The sequence below is a fragment of the Rhinatrema bivittatum genome, chromosome 3, assembly GCF_901001135.1.
Source record: "Rhinatrema bivittatum chromosome 3, aRhiBiv1.1, whole genome shotgun sequence".
NCBI classification, from domain to species: domain Eukaryota; kingdom Metazoa; phylum Chordata; class Amphibia; order Gymnophiona; family Rhinatrematidae; genus Rhinatrema; species Rhinatrema bivittatum.
The window spans coordinates 138866458-138890765 of record NC_042617.1 but is presented as its reverse complement, the minus strand read 5'-3'; the positions used below and the strand labels follow the sequence as shown (position 1 = coordinate 138890765).

General features: G+C 40.7%; 1 protein-coding gene across 1 annotated transcript in view; it reads left to right on the top strand.

Moving 5' to 3' along the window:
- The first annotated feature begins 422 nt into the window (after nt 1-422).
- The window catches only part of PAX1 (paired box 1), a 37608-nt gene continuing 13722 nt past the window's right edge, over nt 423-24308 (top strand). Inside the window, exon 1 of the mRNA XM_029596785.1 lies at nt 423-501. Coding sequence (XP_029452645.1) covers nt 423-501 — 79 coding nt within the window. The remainder of the gene's footprint in view (nt 502-24308) is intronic.

The following is a 24308-nucleotide window of genomic DNA, read 5'->3' as shown; positions in this document are numbered from 1 at the left end:
AAGGGGCTCTAGATATAGAGAGGATGTTGCAGGGAGAGAAGCAGAAGATCGACTTGAATCAAGAACTGGAGATGTTGAAGGGGGAACAAAGAGATTGCTTGAGTGCAGTGAGATTCAGTGTGAGATATGGACAACATGTGGACCAGAAGCAACTGAGAAATCTGAAGCTCAAGTCCATGAGTTGCAGAGTCAACTAGTGGGTCTAGAGACTGAGCCTTACCCTAGGGAGAAGGGTGAGTTACTTTCGGCAACAGGCAGGAAGTCTTTGGAGATCCAGGATGATGAACATTCCTGTTGTCCAGGATGATGCGCTGAGAAAGACTGGACATTGCTGAGGCAATCCAGAGTGTAGAAAAAGGATAAATCAGCTTGTTGGAGAATTACAGGAAATTGCAGTGAAGTTGTTGCAAGTGGAGGATGAAATGGCACAACTAGCTAAAGATACCACAATATTGAAAGCGGAGTTACAGACAAGGGTATCTAAGCTTCCTCAACCAGTAGGTAAGGAAAAGTTGCAGCTCCAGGAGGGGAATAATTTGCAAATGGATGTGGAACAAAGTATTGCAGTGGAAATGCCATTAAGATATGTTAAAGAACAAGATGTTCATTGCAAGGAAAGGATGAGATTCCTTATAGCAGAATTATAGCAGATTGGTATGGAAGTAGCTTAGTAGAGAGCAATGTCAAACACTTGACTAGGGAGATTGTTTTGTTAAAGGCTGACTTGCAAGAACTTCCCATGCTTGCACCAAAAGAGAAGACCTGGACTCATGATGAGTTAAAAGGGGTATGACCAGAATCAACTGTTCAAAGATCCCACAGCGGAACCAATACCTCCATAAACTACCGGCATAGATTCAAACCCTTACAAACTGGAGCCAGAAAACTTAATGCTAAAAGATGCCCTTCTCAGCAAGTGCTAGGGAAATCCCCACAGAAAAAGATGGCATTAGAGAGAGTGAGCTAGTGGCGACAAAAGGGATCTACAGAATCCATCCAGTACAAAAGCTATACTCTTCTACCTGAATGTATATGTAACAGGAAGGGCCCAGTAGTTGACTCTGAAACACCCTCTAATAGGAATAGAAAAAACAGAGGGTGTTTGACCTCAAAATGTCAGAAAAGCTCCTAATAGCCCCTGCAACCCCCTAACCACCCTAGTCTCACCCCCTGCAACCCACCCATACCCCCTCTTACCCTCCCACCCTCCCTCCACTCACCCTTTCCTATACCCCCCCGCCCACCACTCACTTATTCGCTACCTAGTTTCTGTGCTCCACTGTAACTCAAGTTAAAACACTCAACCTGTGTTAAAAACCTAAATTAAGCTACCTTTTATTACCTGCTATAATTGATGTAAATAAGCAAATATTTTATACATATGTTTTAATTGTTTAAATAAGTTATCAATATAACCTACCATAATTTTTGTAATTAAGCTTCCATATATATCCTCTATTTAATCTATAGATCCTTCTTTTAACCGCTGTAATTAAGCAACAATGTTTAACCGTTAATCAACCTCTCATGTAAATACTGCTACGTTCCTTTTACCTTTCTCAGCTGCTGTCTTTCCTCCTTTTACCTTTCTCCCTCTCTCTCCCCCCCCCCCTTTCTCACTCCTGCTCCATCCCCCATTCCCTGTTTTTTGTAATTTCCTCCTTTCTCAAGTTTATTGTAAACCGGCGTGATGTGCTTGCACGAACACCGGTATTTATTTTTATTTATTTATTTATTTGTGTTTTTCTATACCGGCATTCACGGGAGTTCGTATCATGTCGGTTTACATAAAACAAGGGGTGATCAATACATTATAACGTACATAACTAAAACATAAGAGTATACATTACAGGAGTATAACAAGTGCACGGAAGAAAAAAGTTACAATAAAACAGGGGTTATTCTAACTGGGATTAGAGTTAAAGGAAAGATAAAAAGTTTAACAAGAAGTAAAACATTGTAGTGATTGGTTGGTAGTGTCTGATTCAGTTTAGTAGAGAATGTTCTATTAAATAAATGTTCTATTAAATAAATATTCTATTTGATAGAAAATGTTCAGTATTGCTGCATTTGATTTTGCTGCATTTGATGGAAGTGAATCATTAAGGGTCTGGAAATGCTTTCATGAACAGCCATGTTTTCAGTCTCTTTCTGAAGGTTAGGAGACATGGTTCCTGTCTTAATTCTAAGGGGATTGAGTTCCATAGTGGGGGACCTGCTGTGGAGAAGGCCCGATCTCTCAATGTTATATGTTGGGTGGTATTGTTGTGTGGTACCTGTAGATATTCTCTATATGCTTCTCTGATGGGTCTGTTGGAGGAGTGTTTTTTGAGAGCTATTTGTAGATGGAGTGGAGCCAGTCCATGGATATTCTTGTAAATTGTGGTGAGGGACTTATGAATTATTCTATAATGGATTGGTAACCAGTGAAGGTCTTTAAGGACTGGTGTAATGTGATCTCTTCTCCTTTTGTTTGTTAGAATTCTTGCTGCCGTGTTCTGTATCAATTGGAGAGGTTTAGTATGTGCTGATGGGAGGCCTAGAAGAATTGAGTTGCAGTAATCAATTTTCGCAAATATTATTGCTTGGAGCACTGTTCTATAATCATGGAAGTGAAATAGGGGTTTTATTCTTTTTAATACGTGCAGTTTGTGGAAGCAGTCTTTGGTTGTTTGGTTGATAAATGATTTTAAATTTAGCCGGTTGTCTATAGAAACTCCTAAATCTCTTACTTTTGAGGTTTGCAAGTTGGCTGGCGGGTTTGTAGTGATTTTGCAATTGTCTGGAGAGATTAGCATGAATTCGCTTTTTGATTGGTTTAGAATTAAATTTAAGCTGGATAAGAGATCGTTAATTTGCTGTTAAATAAATAAATAAAATAATAAATAAATATCAGAGACTCAGAGCAAACCAAAGGAATACAGATGAGGCCACAGCTTATAAAGCATTTCTACGCATTCCTATTAGGAAAAGTCTGAAAGAGAGGATTTTTTCTCTCTCTCTCTCGCTCGCCTGTTTGGCATCCCTACAGATTGGCCACTAAATGTCCCTAGTAACACACGAATTATCTATAAGAACTATCATTTTTCAGCTTCTCCTTTAGGCAGCCTGAGTGGGTGGACCTGGTTAATAACTAGGGGTATGAGAGAAGAGTAGGTGTGTTTTTTTATTTTAGCTCTTGGAGAGGAAGGAGCTCTTTTTAGTTTCTGCCAAAGTGAGGCCTATATCGCTCATTAGGTGTACTGTTTGTTAAGGGAAATTCCTGAGAGTTATAGAGACTTTATGCCAGATTTCACTAAATTGAGTATTTTTTGAGAGTGGAAGTGAGAACCTGGAGATTCCTTGGAAAAGGTCACCCTTCCAGATCCTGGAACTTGGGAACCGAAGATCTGTAATCTCCTATCCAAAGGAAAAAGGGCTACAGTGACAATGCTCACTCCAGAGGAGATTTTTGCTGGTAAATAACTTTAATCCCACTTTTGATTTGAGTAGGTTCTTTTGCCATCCCTCCTCATTTTGGGCTGGAGCAGTATTTGCCCAGTCCTGAAGTTCCATCTCAGGCCTCTTCCACTGAAGGTCCTGTAAAGTAGACAGTAGAAGGAAAAATAATCTTGAAGACCTTCCCTGGGGGAAGACAGGATCTTCCCCCAGGGCACAGGCTGGATAATTGAAGTCTACTGAAACTCAGGTAGGATTGTTTAAATCTCTAAGAGGACTCCCTCACAGCATAAGATCCCTCCAGAGTTTGGAATACTGAAGCTCTCAAATTCTGGAGAGTCAAGAATTCCCCAGGAATCATGAGCAACCAAAAAATACACAGAGGGAAAAGGACACAGCTGTAAAATTGCTCATTTCACTCGGACATTGATTAGTTTGAGGAAATCAGTAAAGGTTTATTATTTGAACATCCAAGTTTGTGTTCCTCTGTTCATTTATCCTTGCCAAGTATCAGTATCACACTAAGCAACTACACACTTAAAGGGATTTACCTCACTGCCTGGGCCACAAGCAATAGCTTCCCCCATAGAAAGGACTCACCCTTAGGATATTGGCTTCAGGAGGGGTTGAAAGGCAGGAGACACAGCCCTGAGAGTGAGAAATTCTTTTGTGTGCCCTGAAGCATTAAACCCCTTTGAGAAAAGGGTTACACCTGAATTTAAAGGAAAAGACCATGACATACCCTGCATAGAGACTTTTAAGGGGAGGGTATGTGATGATTTTGATATTGGTCTCTGTGCAAAAGATACAATTTAAAACTCAGAGGCAGGATTTGTATTGAAGCAGGTCAGTCTGAAATTAAGATGGCCACTCCTAGGGAACTACATTTCCCAGGATTCCCAGGATCAGCTGATCAGGTAGGAGTCAACTTCTTGCAGCCATAGGCTGCCAGATGCCATTAAAGGGCAGCAAAGAGAGAATAAAGAGACCAGCCTAGCCTGCCATGGAACAGGTCTTAAAGGATGAGGAGCCTGAGCAGCTATTCAACTGTTAAGCTAAGTCATGCTTGGAATTACTGAGGGAACAAGTGGTGTCTATATTGAAACAGGCTGTAGAGTTGAAATGCTTGCACAAGTTCTGGGGGAGGCTAAACTTTAAGAAGTAAAGGAAGTGTAATGTGCCACTGAACCTTTTCAAGACCATTATTAAACACAACTAGCAGAAGGGATCTGAATATATTGTGAGCCTTGAGAATTGGGGAAAATTAACAACATAAGGCTCTATATATTAAATAAGGGTGATTCTAGTAGGCAGAAAAAGCACCACTGTTACTGTGAAAGTTAAAGAATTAAACCCAGTGTATTTGTTAATTAGGGTTAAGCTTGGCTGTGCAAATGCAGTGGTGCTCCTCTGGAAGCTAAAGAATTAAAACCAGTGTTTGTTAATTAGGGTTAAGTTTGTCTATGCAAATGCAGCAGTGCTCCAGTGAAAGCTACAGCATTAAACTCAGTGTGTTTGTTAATTAAGGTAAAGCTGGGCTGTGCAAATGGGGAAACTAAGCATTTTTAAATCTCCAGTGTTTAATTCCTAATTAATTTCAGTGGAGCCGAAAGGAACAGTACTTTGACTGCTAGGTTTAAAAAAATGTTATTGTAGTGTTAAAATTATACTATGAGAATCAGAGCCTTATGTTTAGAGGAGACTCTTGATTAAAACCCTAGTGATTTGTGCAAATGTTAATCAAGACTAGAGCTGTGCCTTATAACAAAAGGAAACTGAGCATTTAAATGCTGGTGAGGAAGGCTGGAACTAGGATTCAAAGAAAACTGTTATGTAATAGAATTTGACAGAGGTGACTGGTGTGATTTGTTTTGGGAAAACTGGTCATTTTTTGAAGTTCCTGGAAAGCAGCCTAAAATTATGTAATAAAAAAGTGTTTAAACTCTAAATGGTGAGTCAGTGAAACTTATTGGGGCTGAAGGGGAACAAAGAAGGTATGACCTGGCCTTTCATGTGGCTAGTTGATAGGACCCTGCTTTTTGGATATAAAGGAGGTCTCTAGTACACTATAGGCTAACATTAGCCTTTATGTTCCATGCTCCCACAGTACACAAGTTCCACAACACCTATCTAGGGGGTATCAGGCAGAACCAAAGCATGCTAATCTTAAAGGCATTCTAACCTCTTAAAGCTGTAGAAGCTCTAGAACTTTAATCCTCCTACCCAGAATACACAGACTTGCCTTCAGATTCCATCATACTGCTCCAAGATCAGGCATCTCTCCATTACAGTGTTCCACCAAATGACAATCACAGGAGCTCAAATCATTTACATATTGTATAATCCAACTGGACTCCAAGCTGCTGATGGTGCTCCAGATCTCTTCTGTTGTCATACAGAAGGTTCCATCTTTATGTAGCCAAAAGAAACTTGACCAATGCTGTTCAGGCTCTGGTAGTGAGTGGAATTCACAACATCAAGGTCTCCCACTCAACCTTTTGCAAATACTCCTCCACTTCAAAGTTGGAGTAGCCTAGTGGTGGGCTGCAAACCAAGGAAGCCATGTTAGAAATCTTGTTGCTGCTCTTTCTGACCTTTGGCAAGTCATTTCATCCTCCATTACTTCAGATAAAAATTTAGATTGTAAGCCCTCTGGGGACAGGGAAAGACCTACTGTACTTGAATGTAACTTATAGAAACAGAAATGACAGCCCATCCAGTCTGCCCAGCAAGCTATGCACTCCTCTTTTTTTCTTTTTTCTCTCTTTCTCTCTCCCATACTTGCTACACCTGGCTTCCAGTACCCTCTAATTCTATTTCCCCTCCACCCCACCATCAATGCAGAGAGCAGCACCGGAACTGCATCCAAGTGAATATCCAGCTCAATTAGGGGTAGTAACTGCCACAACAAGCAGGCCACACCCCCGCCCCTGTTCACCCAGACCATGCAATCCACATATAGATCCTCCCTTCCCCATTTCCCCTGCCATTGAAGCAGAGAGCCACGCGTTGAAAGAGAAGTATCAGACTCTCTCCCCTGCCGTTGAAGCAGAGAGCTACGCTGGACATGCATTGAAAGTAAAGTATCGGCCCAGCTACACCTCGCTTCCCTGTGAATACACATTTTTTTTTCTTCCACATTACCTCTTGCCGTTGAAGCCCAGAGCAATGATGGAGTCTCATCAACCGTGTGTATGTACACTGAACAAGGGTATTATCTCCAGGTAGTAGCCCCCATTTCCGCAAGCCACATTAACAATCAACAAATATTGAACAAGCCTAATAATTGGCAATACCTATAGCCTATGACCTCACTGGTAATTTTACATACTCTTACCCATCCCTGGTTTGTTTTTTTTTTTGGAGATGGCAGCCCTCCATCCTTCCGCTCCGTGAAGGTGGTATACCATTGGCCATTGGCATCCCGCTCCGTGAATGCCACTCCATCTTGAGTTATCAATGAATCGGCATGAGCTAAATCTAAATATTTAAAATAAAAATAAAACTTATTCAGATCTTGGTGGCAAGATTACTGATTGGATTCAAACAAGAAACCATATCACACCAGTTCTGGAGAGGCTGCAATGGCTACATATCCAATGGAGGATTAGGGTCTGTTTATCATTTATCAATGTCTCAACCAAACTGGCCCAAGATACCTTAGTGACTTCTTGTTGCACTGTTCACCAGCTAGATCATTACAGTTGTCACAGCAGGGTCCACACCAGGGGAACCCCAAGCTAGAAACCACCCTTTGTACTGTATTTGTTTACTTTACCCCAGCTTTATGGAACGCCCTTGCATTGGACATTCAATCAGAACTCCAATGCCTGTTCTTATGGAAGAGGCTGAAGCCTGGCTGTTTGAACAGGTTTTTTGGGTAGTAAATGAGTCATTAAAGACTTGGCTAATGACTAAAAGCCACAATAGTGTTCCAAAAACTAAATAGAAAAATAGACACAAAGGAACCACTTTCTCACTGGATGACCCTCCAGTTTGTAAAGATCTTTATTTTATAAGGACTGGTCTAATCATTTACTGGCCCACCACTACCACACTTGTTAAGACATTAGTGATACTCTCAGATTCTGTGCAATTTGTTAAGGATGTTTTTATATACAAATAAAAACATTTCAAAAGTCCAAAAGTTTCACCTATCTTATTCGATACCAAAATCCCAAACCATGTGAATTTTCCCACTTCTTCTATTAGGTCAAAGAAGTTATAGGATCCATTCAGTCCAGACACGTCCTTTTAATTACAATCTTTGATCCTTTTGTTATTACTCTTGTGTCCGTCGGTTGCAGACGGCTGCGACTGCTCTGCCTTACCCTTTTCTCCCTCCTTGGGCAAGATGGCTGCCTCTGGTGCCGAGGGCCTCGGCGTCTCCAGCTTAGCATGGGCATCCCAGTCTGCCATGCTCACTCCCGTGGCTGCCCAGGGTGCGGGCGCGCACATCTACTTCGCTCAAATACACGTCATGGCGGGAACCTCGGGGCGTCCCCACCACATGACATCAATACCTAAGCTGCACACTTAGACGCCACTACTCTCCAAGGGCCTCGCTCCTTCAGAAGCTCTGGACACCCGCTCCTCGGGGGGTCTCTCACTTCAATCACCCTTCGGGGCCTCTACTAACTAGACAACCACTCCTCGGGTCTTTCTCTCTTCTTCATTTCAGGATCTCTGGACTATCAGGTACTCGCTCCTCGAGGGTCTGCCAGTCTAAGTATCCTGTACCATGGACCTTCAGTCCCACCATCACTACCAGGAAGAAGCCTACACTCCTGTGAGTACCTCTACGATCTGGTGCGCCAACTCCACCCACCAGGCTCGGTGTTGCCCGCACCGTGGGTCCCCACATCTCTTGAACAACTGGGTGAGAATCTACATCTGAGACTATTGAACAAATTGGCACTTCGCGGACCTCAGTGCCTTACCTTCCTGCTTCATACCATCTATCTACAGCAGTACAATTAAGCCTTCCATTCATTCCGTGTCTGCTATCTGAGTTCAAGCCTATCTATGTGGTTCCCCACAGGGCCCATCCCCATGGGCGGAGTCATCTCCACAGCGACCAAGGGTCCACAATGCCACAAACACAACAACTCTTTTAAGGTAAACACAAGCTATAAACAAAATATAAACACCCATCTTCTGTTTTTCTTGGCCTCTGGTCCAGGCCAAGTCATTCCCTTGATGGAAGAATCCTCAGTGAAATCAAAGTTCACTGTATTCTCGGAGGGAAAGCTAACAGTCTTTAGCTGGAGCCTCAATAAGCTAACTGGGAACTGGGTCTGCAAAACAAAAAACAAACAAAAAAAACCCCAAAACCACAGACTCACAATGCATAAAGAGAAACATTGAGTCCTTCTTTTTCCATGGACTCAAGAACAGTTATCGATAGCCCCCCTCACTGTTGGGCCTGCTCTTCATCTTCCTCCTTGGTTGGGCCAGCTGCTTTATCTTTGGCTTGGTTCGTGCTGCCACCGCTACTTCAAATCCAATTGTGGATGTTTGCTCAGCCCGGCTACTGCTATCTTCTTTTCCTACTGGTGAGGTTTGCTTGTCCTGCCACTCAATCAAAACTCTTTGGAACTTGCTGGATGTGAAGGGGCCTCCTCACCACGCCACAGCAAAACCAGGATCCTCACCGACATCTTGGAATAGCAGCCCATTACAATAATAGCAATTTGTATGAATGTGCTCCAGGCATTGACATGCGTGACAGTCTAAACATTCTACTGCCAGAATAGTGCCAGTCCCTGTGAAGGACATCCAAGGTCCCAGCCTGTACTGCACCAGCCTTGCAATTTCTGTTAGTCTGAAAACATGGCGAGGCCCACAGATGGGTACCACAGGTTTACTCACCCATCCACTACCCATCACCTGCATGGTGTAAGTTCCTTCATCAGCAGATTTTGGAGGGCTGCCCTCGCTGGAACTTGCCGTATTTTCTGCTGGCTTGTCAGCAATGCTGTTTTTGTTCATCAGCAATGCTTTTGTCAGTTTGCCTCGCCCAAGGCATATACTTCTTGATCATAGAAGATTTTTTTTTTGAAAGACATCATACTGTCTTTCAAAAAAAAACTTAAGACATGGTTATTCAGACAAGCTTTCCCCTAATCTAGGCCAGCATCTTGCCATGCCACAGATCAGATGTAGGCTCTAGTACCTGCCATCTCTTTAGTTGTAATTAGTTATTGAGTTTTTCTTTCCCCCTCTGCTTATCACCTCCCAGTTACATCCCCCTGTTTTATTGTAACTTTCCGCTCCTTCTGGTTATGGTTAACGTTATAATGCTTCTGTTCCCTGTAAACCAATTTGATTTGATCTGTATCATGAAAGTCGGTATAGAAAAGCTTTAAATAAAATAAATAAATAGAGCACCAGATGATTTTCCTTTGATTTGCTTGGCTGTCCGCAACATTGTTCGATGCGATCTCTTGCTTTGGCTGCTGAACCACTGGATTGGAGCATCACTGCCTACAGGTCGCTGATCTCATTGGTAGATGCTCCTTCCACACGCCTGTGCCGCTTTTATCCTTTCCATTGGCTGTGCACTGCATGCATTTCTGGTGACATCAGAAACATATGTCGCAAGCTCCATCTTCTTTTAAGCACACCCCTTCCTGCCAATTCTCGAGCGTGGGAAAGAGTGTCATTTTTGTAAGTTTTTCAGTTATTTTATAGAATATTTTTCAGTATAGCATGGTCGCAAAACATGACATAGCTCATAGAAATTACACATTTGCTCACTTCCACTACCTTCAAGCTATTTTTATGTAACCCTTTTCTTTGAAGTGATATATTTCTTCAAGGGCACACAAAGTAATTTATATTTTAGGGGCTGTCTACACTGGTTTTCTTCATTTCCCAAAGTGTGGGTCCTTTCTGTGGGGGGGGGGGGGGGGGGAAGCTGATCCTTATGTTCTAGGCGGTGATGTGCTTTTCCTCTACACCTTGTGTATAATTCCCTCCATAGCCCGTGATGCTGTAGTGATACAGGGACAAAATTCACTGGACATAGAACTCTGTGTACAAATAATAGTTTCCTGATTCTTCCAAAAAGTTAAATCAATGTACAATTATGAATAAATTGAATTTACTAGAGCAAGGGGGAAAACCAACAGTCACTCAGCAGTGCATGGTTCGGAGGAATGTATCCTTGAAGGATACTAATGAAACAGGAGAGTTAGGGCAGCTCAACAGAGAGGTTCCAATAAAAGCAAATGTAGTCGATTGCCTATATGTAAAAAGGAGGGGTCTGATGGTAAAGTTCAGAACTGTGCTCTTCCAGCCCAGCTCCAGGCACGGAGGAGAGAACAAAAATACTTCTGCCAAACCAAAAATAGTATAAGTCTCTCACAGCCCAAAAGTCTTCTCTGAAGTGGAGTCACTGTCCTGCAGATCTCTCTCTCCCTCTCTCCTAGATAGGGTTCTGTCAGGGCTTCAGTGCCCTGGCATCCAGATCAGGGGAACTGCTTTTACCAAAATGACCAGGCTTCCACTCCAGTGATGTTCTCTCAAAATGAGCAAAAATCTCAACAAAATTATCTTCTTCTAAGAGACCAACCTCCAGATAGGCAGGTAGTAACTAGGAGGAATAGCCTCTAAAAAATATAGAGCAAGGAGGGTAATAGGCCACACTCTCAAAGAATCAATAGCAGGAACTCCTCATTCCTCAAAGGCTGAACTCAAATGCCACACCTACTCTTATCTCAAACCCTACTTATAAAAAGGATCCACCCACTCAGGCAGCCTCTGGAGGAGGTGCTGAAATGTGGTATATTTTCTAGCAGACCAAGGGGATTCTAGATGCCACAATAGTGTTCCAAAAACTAAATAGAAAAATAGACACAAAGGAACCACTTTCTCATTGGATGACGGTCCAGTTTGTAAAGATCTTTATTTTATAAGGACTGGTCTAATCATTTACTGGCCCACCACTACCACACTTGTTAAGACATTAGTGATACTCTCAGATTCTGTGCAATTTGTTAAGTATGTTTTTATATACAAATAAAAACATTTCAAAAGTCCAAAAATTTCACCTATCTTATTCGATACCAAAATCCCAAACCATGTGAATTTTCCCACTTCTTCTATTAGGTCAAAGAAGTTATAGGATCCATTCAGTCCAGACACGTCCTTTTAATTACAATCTTTGATCCTTTTGTTATTACTCTTGTGTCCGTCGGTTGCAGACGGCTGCGACTGCTCTGCCTTACCCTTTTCTCCCTCCCATTGGAAACACAGAAACAGACATAGAGAGGAGAACAGAATAAAATACAAAGAAAGAAACAGCTAACTTTTAAGGAAAGTAAAGAAAAAAAAACATTGAAATAAGGCATAAATACCTGAAATAATGTTTCTTTGGTATTCATATTCCTGTAACAAGAGAATACCACAAAGAATCAATTCTTAAGTTAATAGTACAGTGTAGAGAACACAGAGAAACATGACAAAAAGACTTCCTAGAGTTATATTTATCTGAAAGTCATCCTGTTGTCTTTCAGAGGAATCAGTTCCATAGATACAGAATTCTAGAGAAACAAGAGAGATTGTATTTTTTAAAAGGTGCACTTATTTTTCTTAAAAGTTGTTCTATAACATCTGAAAATAATTGCTAGCAGAAATTATCTCTGAATAACATTGTCTGAGAACTTGTTAACTCAGAAGAAGAATTTGTTTCTTCCCTTAAACCTGTGGACATTGCTGGATTGATTATGGACTGCTGCCCCTTGTGGGAGACCAGCTGGGAAAGGGGCATTGGACTGTGTATCCTGCAAGTCAGCAACAGAAGATCTTGGAACACTGGGTCATGACCTCATTTTACATCTCGCACAGCCACAATTTCAGCAGGAGAGGTGTTTACCACAGGGCCCATGGTATAGAAGTTAATACACTGAGCAGAGCTCTAGTCCTCCATCAATTTTAAAGTGCCTCCAGATCAGGGACGTCTTCCACAATCACTTCTCTACACTCTTGGGGACTGATTCTGGCACTGGAATTAAGGTTGAAGGTGGACCCTGAGGAAAAATACCAGGGGCATGACACAAGCTCTCTACCTGCACTGCCTGCTCTTCATTACCACTGTCAGTATAATCTATCTCCTTCCTCACCCCACTGGAGGTTAAGACACTATTAACTAATCCTCCTAAATTTTCTTCAGCTTCTAGTTCTGATTCAGAAAATCCTAAACAAGATCTTTCCTCAGAATTAGTTGGTGAAAAAATTACCTTCACTGCTTCAGAAACAGTAACCATAAAAGACTAAACTCATGCTGCTGGCTTTAGGTGTTGCACTTCCGCTGCTCTTTTCCTGCCATTGCCAACCCTGGATTGCTCTTCCACCATTTCCCTCTCCTCCAAAAGAAGAGGGAGAGGAACAGGTAGTGGCATTTGCTCTCCAAATTTCAACTGCTTCTGCCAGTATTTTTCACTCCTGCTAAAAAAATATCTCTTTTTCATTTGGGGGCAGGACTAATGCCTTTTTTTTTCATCACTGCTACTAGACTGGGCTGGATCTACACCAATTCCTTTGCCCTTGGTAAGGTTGCTATTCCCTTTTCTCCTTTTCTTGTGACATGATGGAATTTGAAAAAGTACACTGCCTTCTGGAGGTTTGGATTTAACAAATGTATGTATATATGTATTTATTTAAACATTTTTTTGTATACCAGCATTCCTCACTAGATATCAGGTCGGTTAACAGTATAATGACTAAAAATCAATAGTTACAATATAACATAATTACAATACAATCATAAAATATTCTAAAAATTAAAACTAATATAAAACAATACACTAATAAAAGCATCCTAAAAGTTGACCACTCAATCACATTATTCCTATCTAAAAAAAATTTCATCTCCTAAATTCAAGTATTCTAGTAGAGATAAATATCTTGTTCTCTAGACTCATGGTTAGCTACTGGCTTCCATTGTTTCATTAAATGCCTGTTCAAATAACCATGTCTTGATACATTTTTTAAACTTCTGAATGCATGGTTCTGATCTAATATCTAACGGCAAAGTGTTCCATATTTTTGGGCCAGCCAGAGAGAGAGTCCTCTCTCTTACTGAACTCAAGGGTACTAATTTCGGGGAAGGGGTCGTAAGTAGTGCTTTCCCGGAAGATCTTAAATTACGTGCTGGAGTGTGTATACGTATTGAAGCACTTGACCAATCCGTATTATTGCCGTATACTATTTTATGTATTAGCATTAGGCATTTATACTGAATCCTTGCATGTATTGGTAACCAATGCAGCTCTCTCTCAGAACGGGTGAAATATGATCATATTTTCTCTTGTTGGTCAATACCCGTGCTGCTGCATTCTGCAATAGCTGCAAAGGTCTTAACGTTGAGTTTGGAACTCCCAACAGCAGGGCATTGCAGTAATCCAATTTTGGTGAAATAATGGCCTGTAACACTGTACGAAAATCTCCTGTATGTAGCAATGGTTTTAATCTTTTTAAGATTTGCAATTTATAAAAGCCATCTCTGTTTATGGCTTTAATTGTGGCTTTCATACTTAATTCAGTGTCAAGTATAGGGCCTAGGTCTCTAACTTCATACTTGATATCATAAGTTGGTGACAATAACTTAATTTCTATTTCTGTTTTTTCCGTTACGTTACTGCTTAAATATAGTATTTCTGTTTTTAGGCTGTTTAGAGATAATGACATATGAGTCAACAACTGTTTTAATGATATAAAATAACCTTCCCATTCCTTCAGAGTGGCCTGAATTGTATCATTTATGGGAAGTAAAATTTGGACATCGTCCGCAAATATATGATGAGTCAATCCTAGTCCAGCTAAAAATCTACAGAGTGGGGCCATATATACATTAAAAAGGGTTGGCGACAAAGAAGAACCCTGAGGGACCCCCGTCTGTGTCTCCACTGGTTCTGATTCTGCTGTGCCCAATTTTACCTTAAAAGATCTCTTGGTTAAAAAAGATCTAACCCAGGCAAGTGTATCTTTCAACCCAATTTCTTGTAGTCTAGTTATTAAAATTTCATGATTAATCGTATCAAATGCCGCTGATATATCCAATAGGATTAATAAGTACGATTTATGGCGACGAGAATCTACTCCGTCAAGGAGATTAGTAGAGTCTCTGTATTGTGGAATTTCTGGAATCCAAACTGTGAGGGAAACAACAAATGATTTTCCTCAAGATACTCCATCATCTGTCGATTTACCACTTTCTCTAATAATTTGGCCACCAAGGGCAATATTGAAATAGGGCGATAGTTGGCCATAACTTCTGGGTCAAGTTGTTTTTTTCTTCAGCAAGGGTTTTACTAATGCACATTTTAAACGATCCGGAAATATTCCCTCTTCTAGTGACAAATTAATAATATCTGCCAAAGGTTTAGCTATAATGTCTGGAACTAATTTAAGAACCTTTGTCGAAATAACATCCAATGGATGATTGACTGGGTTGATCTTTTTTATCAAATTGCATACTTCTAAGGACGATACCGCTTCAAATGAAGACCAGGCCACTGATGGATTAACGTAGCTATGCCTCCACTCATAGTACTATTCACTGTATGGAGAACTGTGTGTCACATCACACACACACACACAGTGTATGTGTATAGTGTTGTGTACCTGCACTACTGACTGACTTCACACAGAAAAAAGAAAAAAACTATTAGTTAAACAGAACCAAAAAGACTGGCAGCCCTGTAAGACTCTTCATCTCTTCAGTCTGTCAGTGTGCAGTGCTCACCTCACTGTCCAGAGACAAAAAATTCACTAGCCCTGCTACAATCTTCACACTGTCTCCTTCTCTGACCCTCCTCCAGTGAAAAGTAAAATCAAAATCAGCTGCAGTACACTGCCTCTGTCTTTCTGCTACAATGAGAAAAGATCAGAAACCGCTCTTTACCAGTGTAAAATCTAAACGTTTCTTAGCTTTTTTTTAAAACTCTGTGAGAACTTCAAGCTAGAGAAGAAATACCAACTGTTTCATGCATATGCTCAGACTTTATAGTTGGAATAGCTCAGCATCACTTGATCCAAACAGCAGCTGCTGCATAGTGATTTGTCCTCTGTGTGGTCACCATGCCAACATGTCCTACCTCAGCTCTGACAAGGCACTGAGGGCCTCATTTTCCATCCGGATCGCACGTGATACCAAAATGGGGGCAGAGTAAGCCCCAGAAGAGGAGGAGTCGGGGCGTCACCGGGGCCGACTCCGCAAAGATGCCGCGGACGACGAAAAGGTAAGGCCCTTTTTGCGTCCGAGTTCGGGCCCAATAGCTACACCTTATATGGTGGCACTATTGGTGCGAAACCGGCAGCGATCGCACTGTGATGGTGGGATTGCTGCCGGCTAGCACAGGCCCGCTCCTCATTCCCTAAAGTATCGCCTGCGATATTTTAGAAAATGAGGCCCTGAGTTTGCACAGGTAAGAATTTGCTGCAATAGTTACCGGCCTGTTTCTTCTTGTAATTTGACTATATTATGTAGCAAGGATTATATATATTTAAGAACCTAATTATAAAGAGTTTCCCAATAGCCATTAAAAATTGAACAACTTTAGAAATTACTGGGAGGACTGGGCCTAACAAGCTAGAATACATGCAAGAGTTAAAGTTTCTGGTGATTGGGGAACTACAATTTAGTATTTTTAGCTTTGTATTTTTTTAGGATAATGTTACTTATTATGATATATTTAAACTATATTTTACATATCTTGGGGGTGGGGGCAATTGTATTGGCAGTGAATGATAATATTTTTTTTCAAAATAGTTTTTATTTGTAGCAAGAATGTGCAGTCATATTTTACAAAACAATAAGTGTACAACCAATGCCTACAGGCATGATATTACAGAAATAATTTATGTTCACATTACCCTGATAATTGGAAACAGCAAAGTGAGAACACAGCAATTCCCGCTACTCGTATTTTCTATCTCCCCTGTGCCCCCCCCCCACATCATTTCAGTCAATATACTACCATGCATTCCATGCCCCGCATACATCCAACATCACATTCATCCCAGTTCCCCAGACATATCTCATCCATCCGCCACAACCTGGTCATTCCCAAATGAGAATGTGGGATGGACTTGGTTCATATTATGGAAAATTGTTATCATTTTATTCTGTTGCATTGTTTATGATTATTTAAACTACTTTTTCCCAAGTTCCCACTTTATAAATATGAAATAAAATGAAAATCTTGAAATTTTTCCTATTGGCACCAAATGGGAGAAACATTTAAGAAAAATCTAGGTTAGAGTCTTATTACTTACTGTGATTTCTAAGTATTTATGTTTTAGTCATTGTGATTTCACTGAGTTAAATCATCTCTCTTGCTATGACCAGTTTATAAATATTCTATTACTTGCTTTTGCTTAACTATTTTTTTTTTTTTTTTTTTTTGCTGATGTGGTTTCATCATTCTGGTGGACGTGATTATATTGATTAAAATATATGATGTATTAGGATTCCTTCCTATACCTACCTCATTAGTCTGGATAAACTAAGATTTCTTTTTCTTGTTTACAGTGAGCCTCCTCTGCCATTTGCAAGAGTTATACTTTAAAGGGGTACATTGTCAAATCCATTTACATGTATAAAACCAAGTTTTATGTGCATAAGTGGCTTTTCTGAAATTGACTCAGGACCAATGCATGTAAAGGTATGCAGGTAACCTCATTTTCTGCATATTTTTATGCTTACTGAGGAGAAGCATTCTCGGGGCAAAATTGGGGATGGAGAGAGACAGTAACTTTTTAACAGCCGGCGCGGGCATGTATGTACACGTGTACGCTGGCTCACATCCAGAGATGCAGCCATTTTATAATATACGCACATACAAGCATGTATGATTATAAAAATCAGCTGTACGTGTATACATATGCGTGCAATGTTATATGGATGCATGCATGTGCGCGCAGATGCCAACTCTACCATGTAAGTGGGGAGATTTTATTAGATATGCACACCGACGCAATTACCATTTTCCCCAGTCCTTTCCTAGTTCACCCAGGGAAAGGGTACGACTTCCTAACCCCTTAGTTAATCTGCCTCCCTTATACACTTTTAGCCTCAACCCTTAAAAGCCTGTTAACTAGCCTTGTTTTTTTGTTTCGTTACTTACATGTCATCCATAACAGAAGTAAAGTTACATGGTAGGGGATCCCGGGGCGGGCTTATGCACTTAAATACTTATGAGCACATTTCATGGTTCATATCCAGACCACCCATATGCCGCCCATTCCCTTCCTCTTTTTTTGCCTTTCCCATGTGTGCGTATTCCAGGAGATATGTGCGATTGTGGTTGCTTCTTAAAATACATGTAGTGCACGCCGGCCCGAGAAACTCACATATCTCCAGGCATTGGCATGCAGGGCTTTTAAAATTTGCCTTTGAGCATATAAGTTACACTGCACACGTTACATCCTGCTTTCACAAGGTAATTTGGGTGCATACTTAGCCATTTACCCGATGATTTTCCAAACAAACTTATGCGTGTAAGTTTGCTTTCAAAATACTTGGTAAATTCTGCATGTGCAATGTAGACTCTGCAGGCTGTTAAAAAAAAAAAATTACCTTCCCTGCACTTTTGTCCAGCTTGTAACTTTCTAAATATTGTGTGGGATGTGTTCCAAAAGATCACTTTACAGTTTGGGATAACCTTTTATTTGGCCAACAGGAAAAAAATTATTTAAAAAAAATGTCGATGTGCAACATCGTTTCCAGGTCCCCTAATTTCCCTCGTCACCTTCACTCAAGTGATCCACAAAGCTCAAGGTACTACTTCTTATTCTTATATTGAAGCAATAAAAGGTGTCACAATCGTCAAAGATTCCCATTTGCTTCTGGACCAGTAGGGCAACTAGAATTTATGAATATCACAGATTTAAGAGACTTTTTTTTTTCTTCCCACAGAGGATAACTTTTCTGGCCTACTTATTTCATAAAAAGAGGGTTTTAGGGTTAAGCCCCTAATTCATCCAACTACCTAAGCAGTACTTTTGTGCTACAAATCCATCATTTTGCCATGGCACATTTTACTGTACATGATTATACAATAAAAGTCCAGATACATGTCAAACCAAAGATTAATCTGATATCCCATAGGCACAAACCAGAAACTAAGGAACAATTTATCAATCCTTGGTCATCTGGACTGACCTCAGGTAAAAAGAAATAGAAGTAATTCAAAGTTACTAGGGGGTTGAAGTCAATTAAATTAAAGTTAAGCTTATGACATTTAGGAGCTGGAGGTAATGAAAATAAACCGATGTTCCATTGTTTTTTAAGATTCAGGGAAATGTTTTTTTCTCCAATCTGATGCCCGTCCATCTTTCTCTCTCAAACATTAACAGCTGGGCTATGGGTTTTTCTCTCCACAGTTTGTTCCATATCTGCAGATGTTTGCATTTAACTCTTGGGCTCTGGTCACCTACATGAATAAAGGGAGAAAGAAACAATTTTTTCTACACTAGAAACGAGAGGAAGGGTATGCACTACAGAAAAATAGAAATCCCAGTTTCAATCACTTTGTTTTAGCTTCATTTCATGAATAAGCACAGTGTTGTGGCCTTCCAATATATGTTAATCTGTGATCTGACGTAAAGCGCAGTCCTTATGTGCATGTTATTTAAAGGGTATTGTGCTCAGTCTGACTTTCATGGATGTATTTTAGTCTTGTTTGATTGCTATCTTTACCAACTGGATGAGGAAAGAGTAGCATCTCTTCAAGACTCCCGGAATTCAGCAACATTTTTAATAAGGAATCGCAAGCCAGGGAGAAATCCGTTTTGCACACAACCTGTCTGGGCTTGATTCAAAGATGCAGTTTTCCAATCTGCATTTACTGGGTAAATCTTCAGGGACCCAGGTGCTGAGATAAGTCTCTGGGGAACATCACTGATTCTGCAGGTGTGTTCAGACAAGTTTGATAGGCCAGCATGTCATTTTAGTGGAGCCCCCACCCAAAACTGGCCTCTTAAATGCTCGCAATTTAAACCCTGTCTAATATTTTCCATACTGGGCAATGAGATCACAAAGACTAAATCAAAACCGTGGCACAATTGGTGCTCAGTAAAACAGCACCAGGATCATAGAGAGAAAAAATGGAAATTAAAACCAGAGAGAGAAGGGGGACAGAGAAGAAAGAAAGAGAAAGAACATTAGGTGAATGCAGATAGCGAAAGGTTAGAGATAATGAGTGTTTTATTGCTCCAAGTATCACATCAACGTGCCAATTGTAAATCCATTTTGGCAGGACAATAGTGAGCCAACAACAACATGCCATAATGGTCATGATGGGATCATTGACAGCACTCGCCCCCACCCAATAAAACAAAGCATAGCATGTGAATCAAAAAGTAACCTAGTTACCATAATACGATAGCTAGATTAAATCCATCTTTCTGTGGAAACCTGAGGGAGTTGTTTTATAACCACAGACATCACATTTATATTGTGAAAATGAGTTCACAAGCAGAATTTTGATATTTTATGCAGGCATGGACTATTTAACCCTGACCCATCATTTGGCTGTTCAATACATGTTTATTAACCATAAAATTACAAATAGGTGCTAAACCTTTCGGTAAATCGAACAGGCTGCCTATGCCAGTTAAATGCCTGAATGCACTGGAAATGATTTGACTCTCTATTATACTTCTGTAGGTTATAAAGTTGTAATCAATGTTCCTATTGAATATTAGGTTACTGGGAGAGGGAGGGGAGGAGTAATGTAACTGAATTAATTCCTCTCAGCTTTTACTTCTCACTCTCTCCAAACAAGAATCTAAAAGAATTGGGTATAAGGCAATTGCAATAAATATTTAAAGAGTTTCTAGTTACCATTTATCAGCAAACTTTCAGTATAGAAAATGATGACGAATTTCCAATAAGATATTGCATTAATCCACACATTCCACATTCCATTTCACTTTTCTCCTAAATATCTTTTCTGAGATACTGGAAAGATTCAGTAACTGAAACAATGTCTGCTTTTCTTTTCTTTATTTTTTGACACAATCTTATTCTCGACAAAATGTAAAACTATCATAATACCTAGGGTTTTTGTTTGCTCAGAGGTTGCTCTTTTGATAAGAGGATGATAATAAATCCTTTCAAGGACCTGATTCACTGCAAACATTTCCCATAGACAAAGGACTAGTAATAATACTCAATGCCATTAAATTATGGAATTGATTATGCATCAAAATATGATGGGTTTCTACTTACATATAGTACCTGTGCTTACTTTTTACTAATCTGCTCTGTTGTTTTAAATAAGAAAGAGATCAAAGTTTTGCTAGGTATATGTGGAGACAATCTTGTATTAGGAGTTAATGAAGACTAATCAACTGCATTAGAATTAAAGTTGCCTAATGCAATTTTAAAATAATTTGTTTTGTAAGAGGATCGGTGATAATAATACTTTTACCCATGTATGTATCCCTATCCCCAACCCCCCAATTCTATATTTATTTATTTAGACATTTTATGTGCCATGGCTCCAAGAAAAGATCACAACAGTTTACAATAATGACATTCATAGTTATAAATCAGTGAATAAGGACCATAGGTAGGAAGATTCATAAAAAGGCATTAACACAACTATCAAATGCACTGTTCAAATATCAAGGACATATAAGATGTGAACTACAAAAATAAAATAAAATAAATGTCACATTATTCTGTAGGTTGAATGGAGATTCTTACAATCTCTCCTAAATTTGTTTCTCATGCATCATTAGTATCCCTTTTCCTTCTTGTTATTGTAGATCTCTACATTCTGATGTTTTAAGTTAGGTTGTATGCATTTTTGAATAGCCATGTTTTTAATTCGCAATTTAAACCTCTTTCTATCTGGTATCAAACCTAGCATTTCAGGTAGAGAATTCCAAAGTTTTGTAATGGAAAACACCCCATCTCTTACCTGGATCAGGTAGTCCTTTATTTTGGGATCTTAGTGTTCTCTGCTGTGGGTATGGTTGTAAAGTCACACCTATCATACCCCAGTTACTAGACAGAATGATTTTGAATATTAGCATTAATACTTTGAAATAGATTCAGGATTATACTGGGAGGCAGTGTAGTGAAATCAGCCAGGGTGTAATGTGATGGAATTTCCTGGATCCTAACAAGAGCCTTGCTGAGGCATTTTGTAGTATTTTTAATGGTTTTAGGAGGTACCTATGGAGAAACTGTTGACAGTGTCCCTGAGCGGCTCATGCCCAATAGATTTTGTGCATGTGTGATGGATAAGGCAAGCACAGAAAGTTAAATAGCATTTAGGACAGCGCACTTTGCGCCTGGTTTAAAAGGTTATTTGGCAAATTGAGACCTAGTAGCCTCTAACTGGTGTCCCCATAAACTAAGCAGACAGGCTGCACATTGCACAATGGCATTCCCGACAAGATACTGCATCCCCCTCCTCTGGCTTTCTTCTGGTGCGCCAAGTTCACTGCTGAAAAAGCAGAGGCAAATTTGCTTCCAAATTTTTAAAAAATGTCCTCCATTCTGAAAACGTAGACGGTTTTGCAGGCCCCCCTATTGTTTTGTTAATTGATGGGATAAAACATGCTCTTCCCTCGATCTCTAAGCTGCAGTGCCGAGGCTTGTGTTAGCTCACAAACAGCTCCGGGATCTGACAGCTCCTTCTGGTGCCCCCTAAATATTCCCTGCCTCCGCTCTGACGATGCTAGGCGCCTATGTATCCCCGAGGCCCACACCAGCCAACGCTGCCCTGTGAAGTTTGCAACGAGTCCCTGCATTTGTTCGGGACTCCAGCCTGTACTTGTCAACCATCAACACGGCAGTTACATTTTGGGGGGGAGCTGATTTCTTAAAGGCTTGCGTCAGTATTGTTCTGGTGCAAGCCTCGCGCCGAATTTATATAAAAAGACCATTTTCAGAGGGAGTAAACACTGATGGGAAACTGGCGCGAACCTTTAGTAAACCTGCCTCAGCTGCTGAGAAAATGCTTGGAATAGCGTGCATGGTTCATTTTGTGTCTTCCTTATCCTTATTATCGCTTTACCTTCTTGGCAAATAGCCTTTGTAAAACAGCAAGGCAGGCAGAGGCTGTGCCTTTAGACAAAGAAAAGACTAGACGGTTTTAAGGAGAGCTCTTTAGACTACAGAATGACGGCCATGTATTAGGTAAAAAAAAAAACAAACAGTTCACAGTAGGCCTAACAAAATAATCTGGGTGGCCGTCTACAGTATCCATTGTACAGTAGAAATATTTCTAAGAACGTTGTTGAAACTTTGCTTATCTTCAGAATAGGATGCTTCGCCTTTCAGTTTAACTTCTCATTAGCAGGTGCCACTCTGAGGCACCTTCTTTATAATTATAAGAGAAACAAAAAGTCTACAAAGGACAACCAACGTCTGACACACACACACACACACACAGAGTATTGCAACCCATAGATCATTCTTATACCCCGCGAATGCTATTTGTGCTGCTAAGCGCGCAGTATCGATATCTGTAATTCCAGTTTATCACAAAATAATGTGTAGCCTTCCTGTTCTTAGAACAGTTGCATCTGATTTCCATTTCTCCCATTATGGTCAGGAAGCGTTGATACTTTTAGCTTTAAGTACAGACCTTCTTTCCCGGAGATGGCTGGCTAGCCACGTCCCTTTTTTAGAGATTGTATTGCTATCTGTGATCCCCAGTCCCAGCTTTGACCGTCCATCAGGTAACAATGAAACGTCCACCGATAGTGAGGAAACGGATAATTAGCTCCAAGCCGCCATTGGAGCTCTTGTACAAATCCCACTAGATAAGTTATAGGAAGGACCTTTTCTAGTTTCGTAAGATTAAGGTCGGAAGGTGCAGAATGGGATAAATCCGGGGTCCTCCACTTCAGCAGCTGTCAAAAAAAAAAAAAATCCCTTAAGGGAAGCCTTCTTTTTAGGTTTATATAAAAACACAATTTCGCATAATATGACAACCTCCAGATGAGAAATGTAAAAGAAGAAAAACGTCTCCTCCTTGAATTCTTTTTTGTTGTTGTTGTTGTTCTTGCTTAACATAAGCCACGATATTCGAGATGGGAGCGAAATCAGGCCGAGTCTGCAGAGGTAAAGCGCATGCATGGCTGGAGGTGCAGCCTCCTCCGCAGTTTGCATAGGGGATTATGCCTCTCACGCGCTTTCTCATCCCCCCCTTGGGGTGGGGGAGATCGGTTGACCCAGGGCGACGCTCCAAGGGCCCCCATTGTCTTTGGCTAAGCAGAAGACAAACAGGGCTGCTGCTTCCCCCCCCCCCCCCCCCTCCGATGGCTGAGCTCAGCGGGAAGACCTGTTGGAAAGTCCTGCGCGAGAGACTCGGGGTCGGGGGCAGCCGCAGCGGTAACTGCCCCTGCCTGAGTTATTGACTAGGGCCTCGCTTCGGGTCCCATTCCACTCCACGGTCTCGTTTGGTCCCCGTGGAAAGGCTCGCGGGGAGCAAGTGCTTCTTCGCCTTAAGTTCAGGTTCTCGAGTCCGCAATGATCCCGAATGAAAAGCAGACAAAAACCTGCGGGTTGTCGCGTTTTCGGCAATCTCACTCGCTGCGATGAACGATACCGACAGCGCGGTACCATTTCTTCCCCTGATGCTGATGAAAATTGTCTTCCTATATGAAAGTGATAATTATCGGCAATGAGAAAGCAAAACAATAATAAAGATTTCTTGGCATCTTTTTTTGCATTTTTACATAGACGTGCTCTTATTTCTATAGCCGGGTATCCCTTCGAAATTTACAGCTGTAAAATGTTATCTGAGACTGGATCTTATAACATGCAAAAAGCATCCCTGCTGTTCTCTGGACAGTGGTTAAGCTAACATCACCCCGTTTCTAAGGTTAACTCCAGGAGT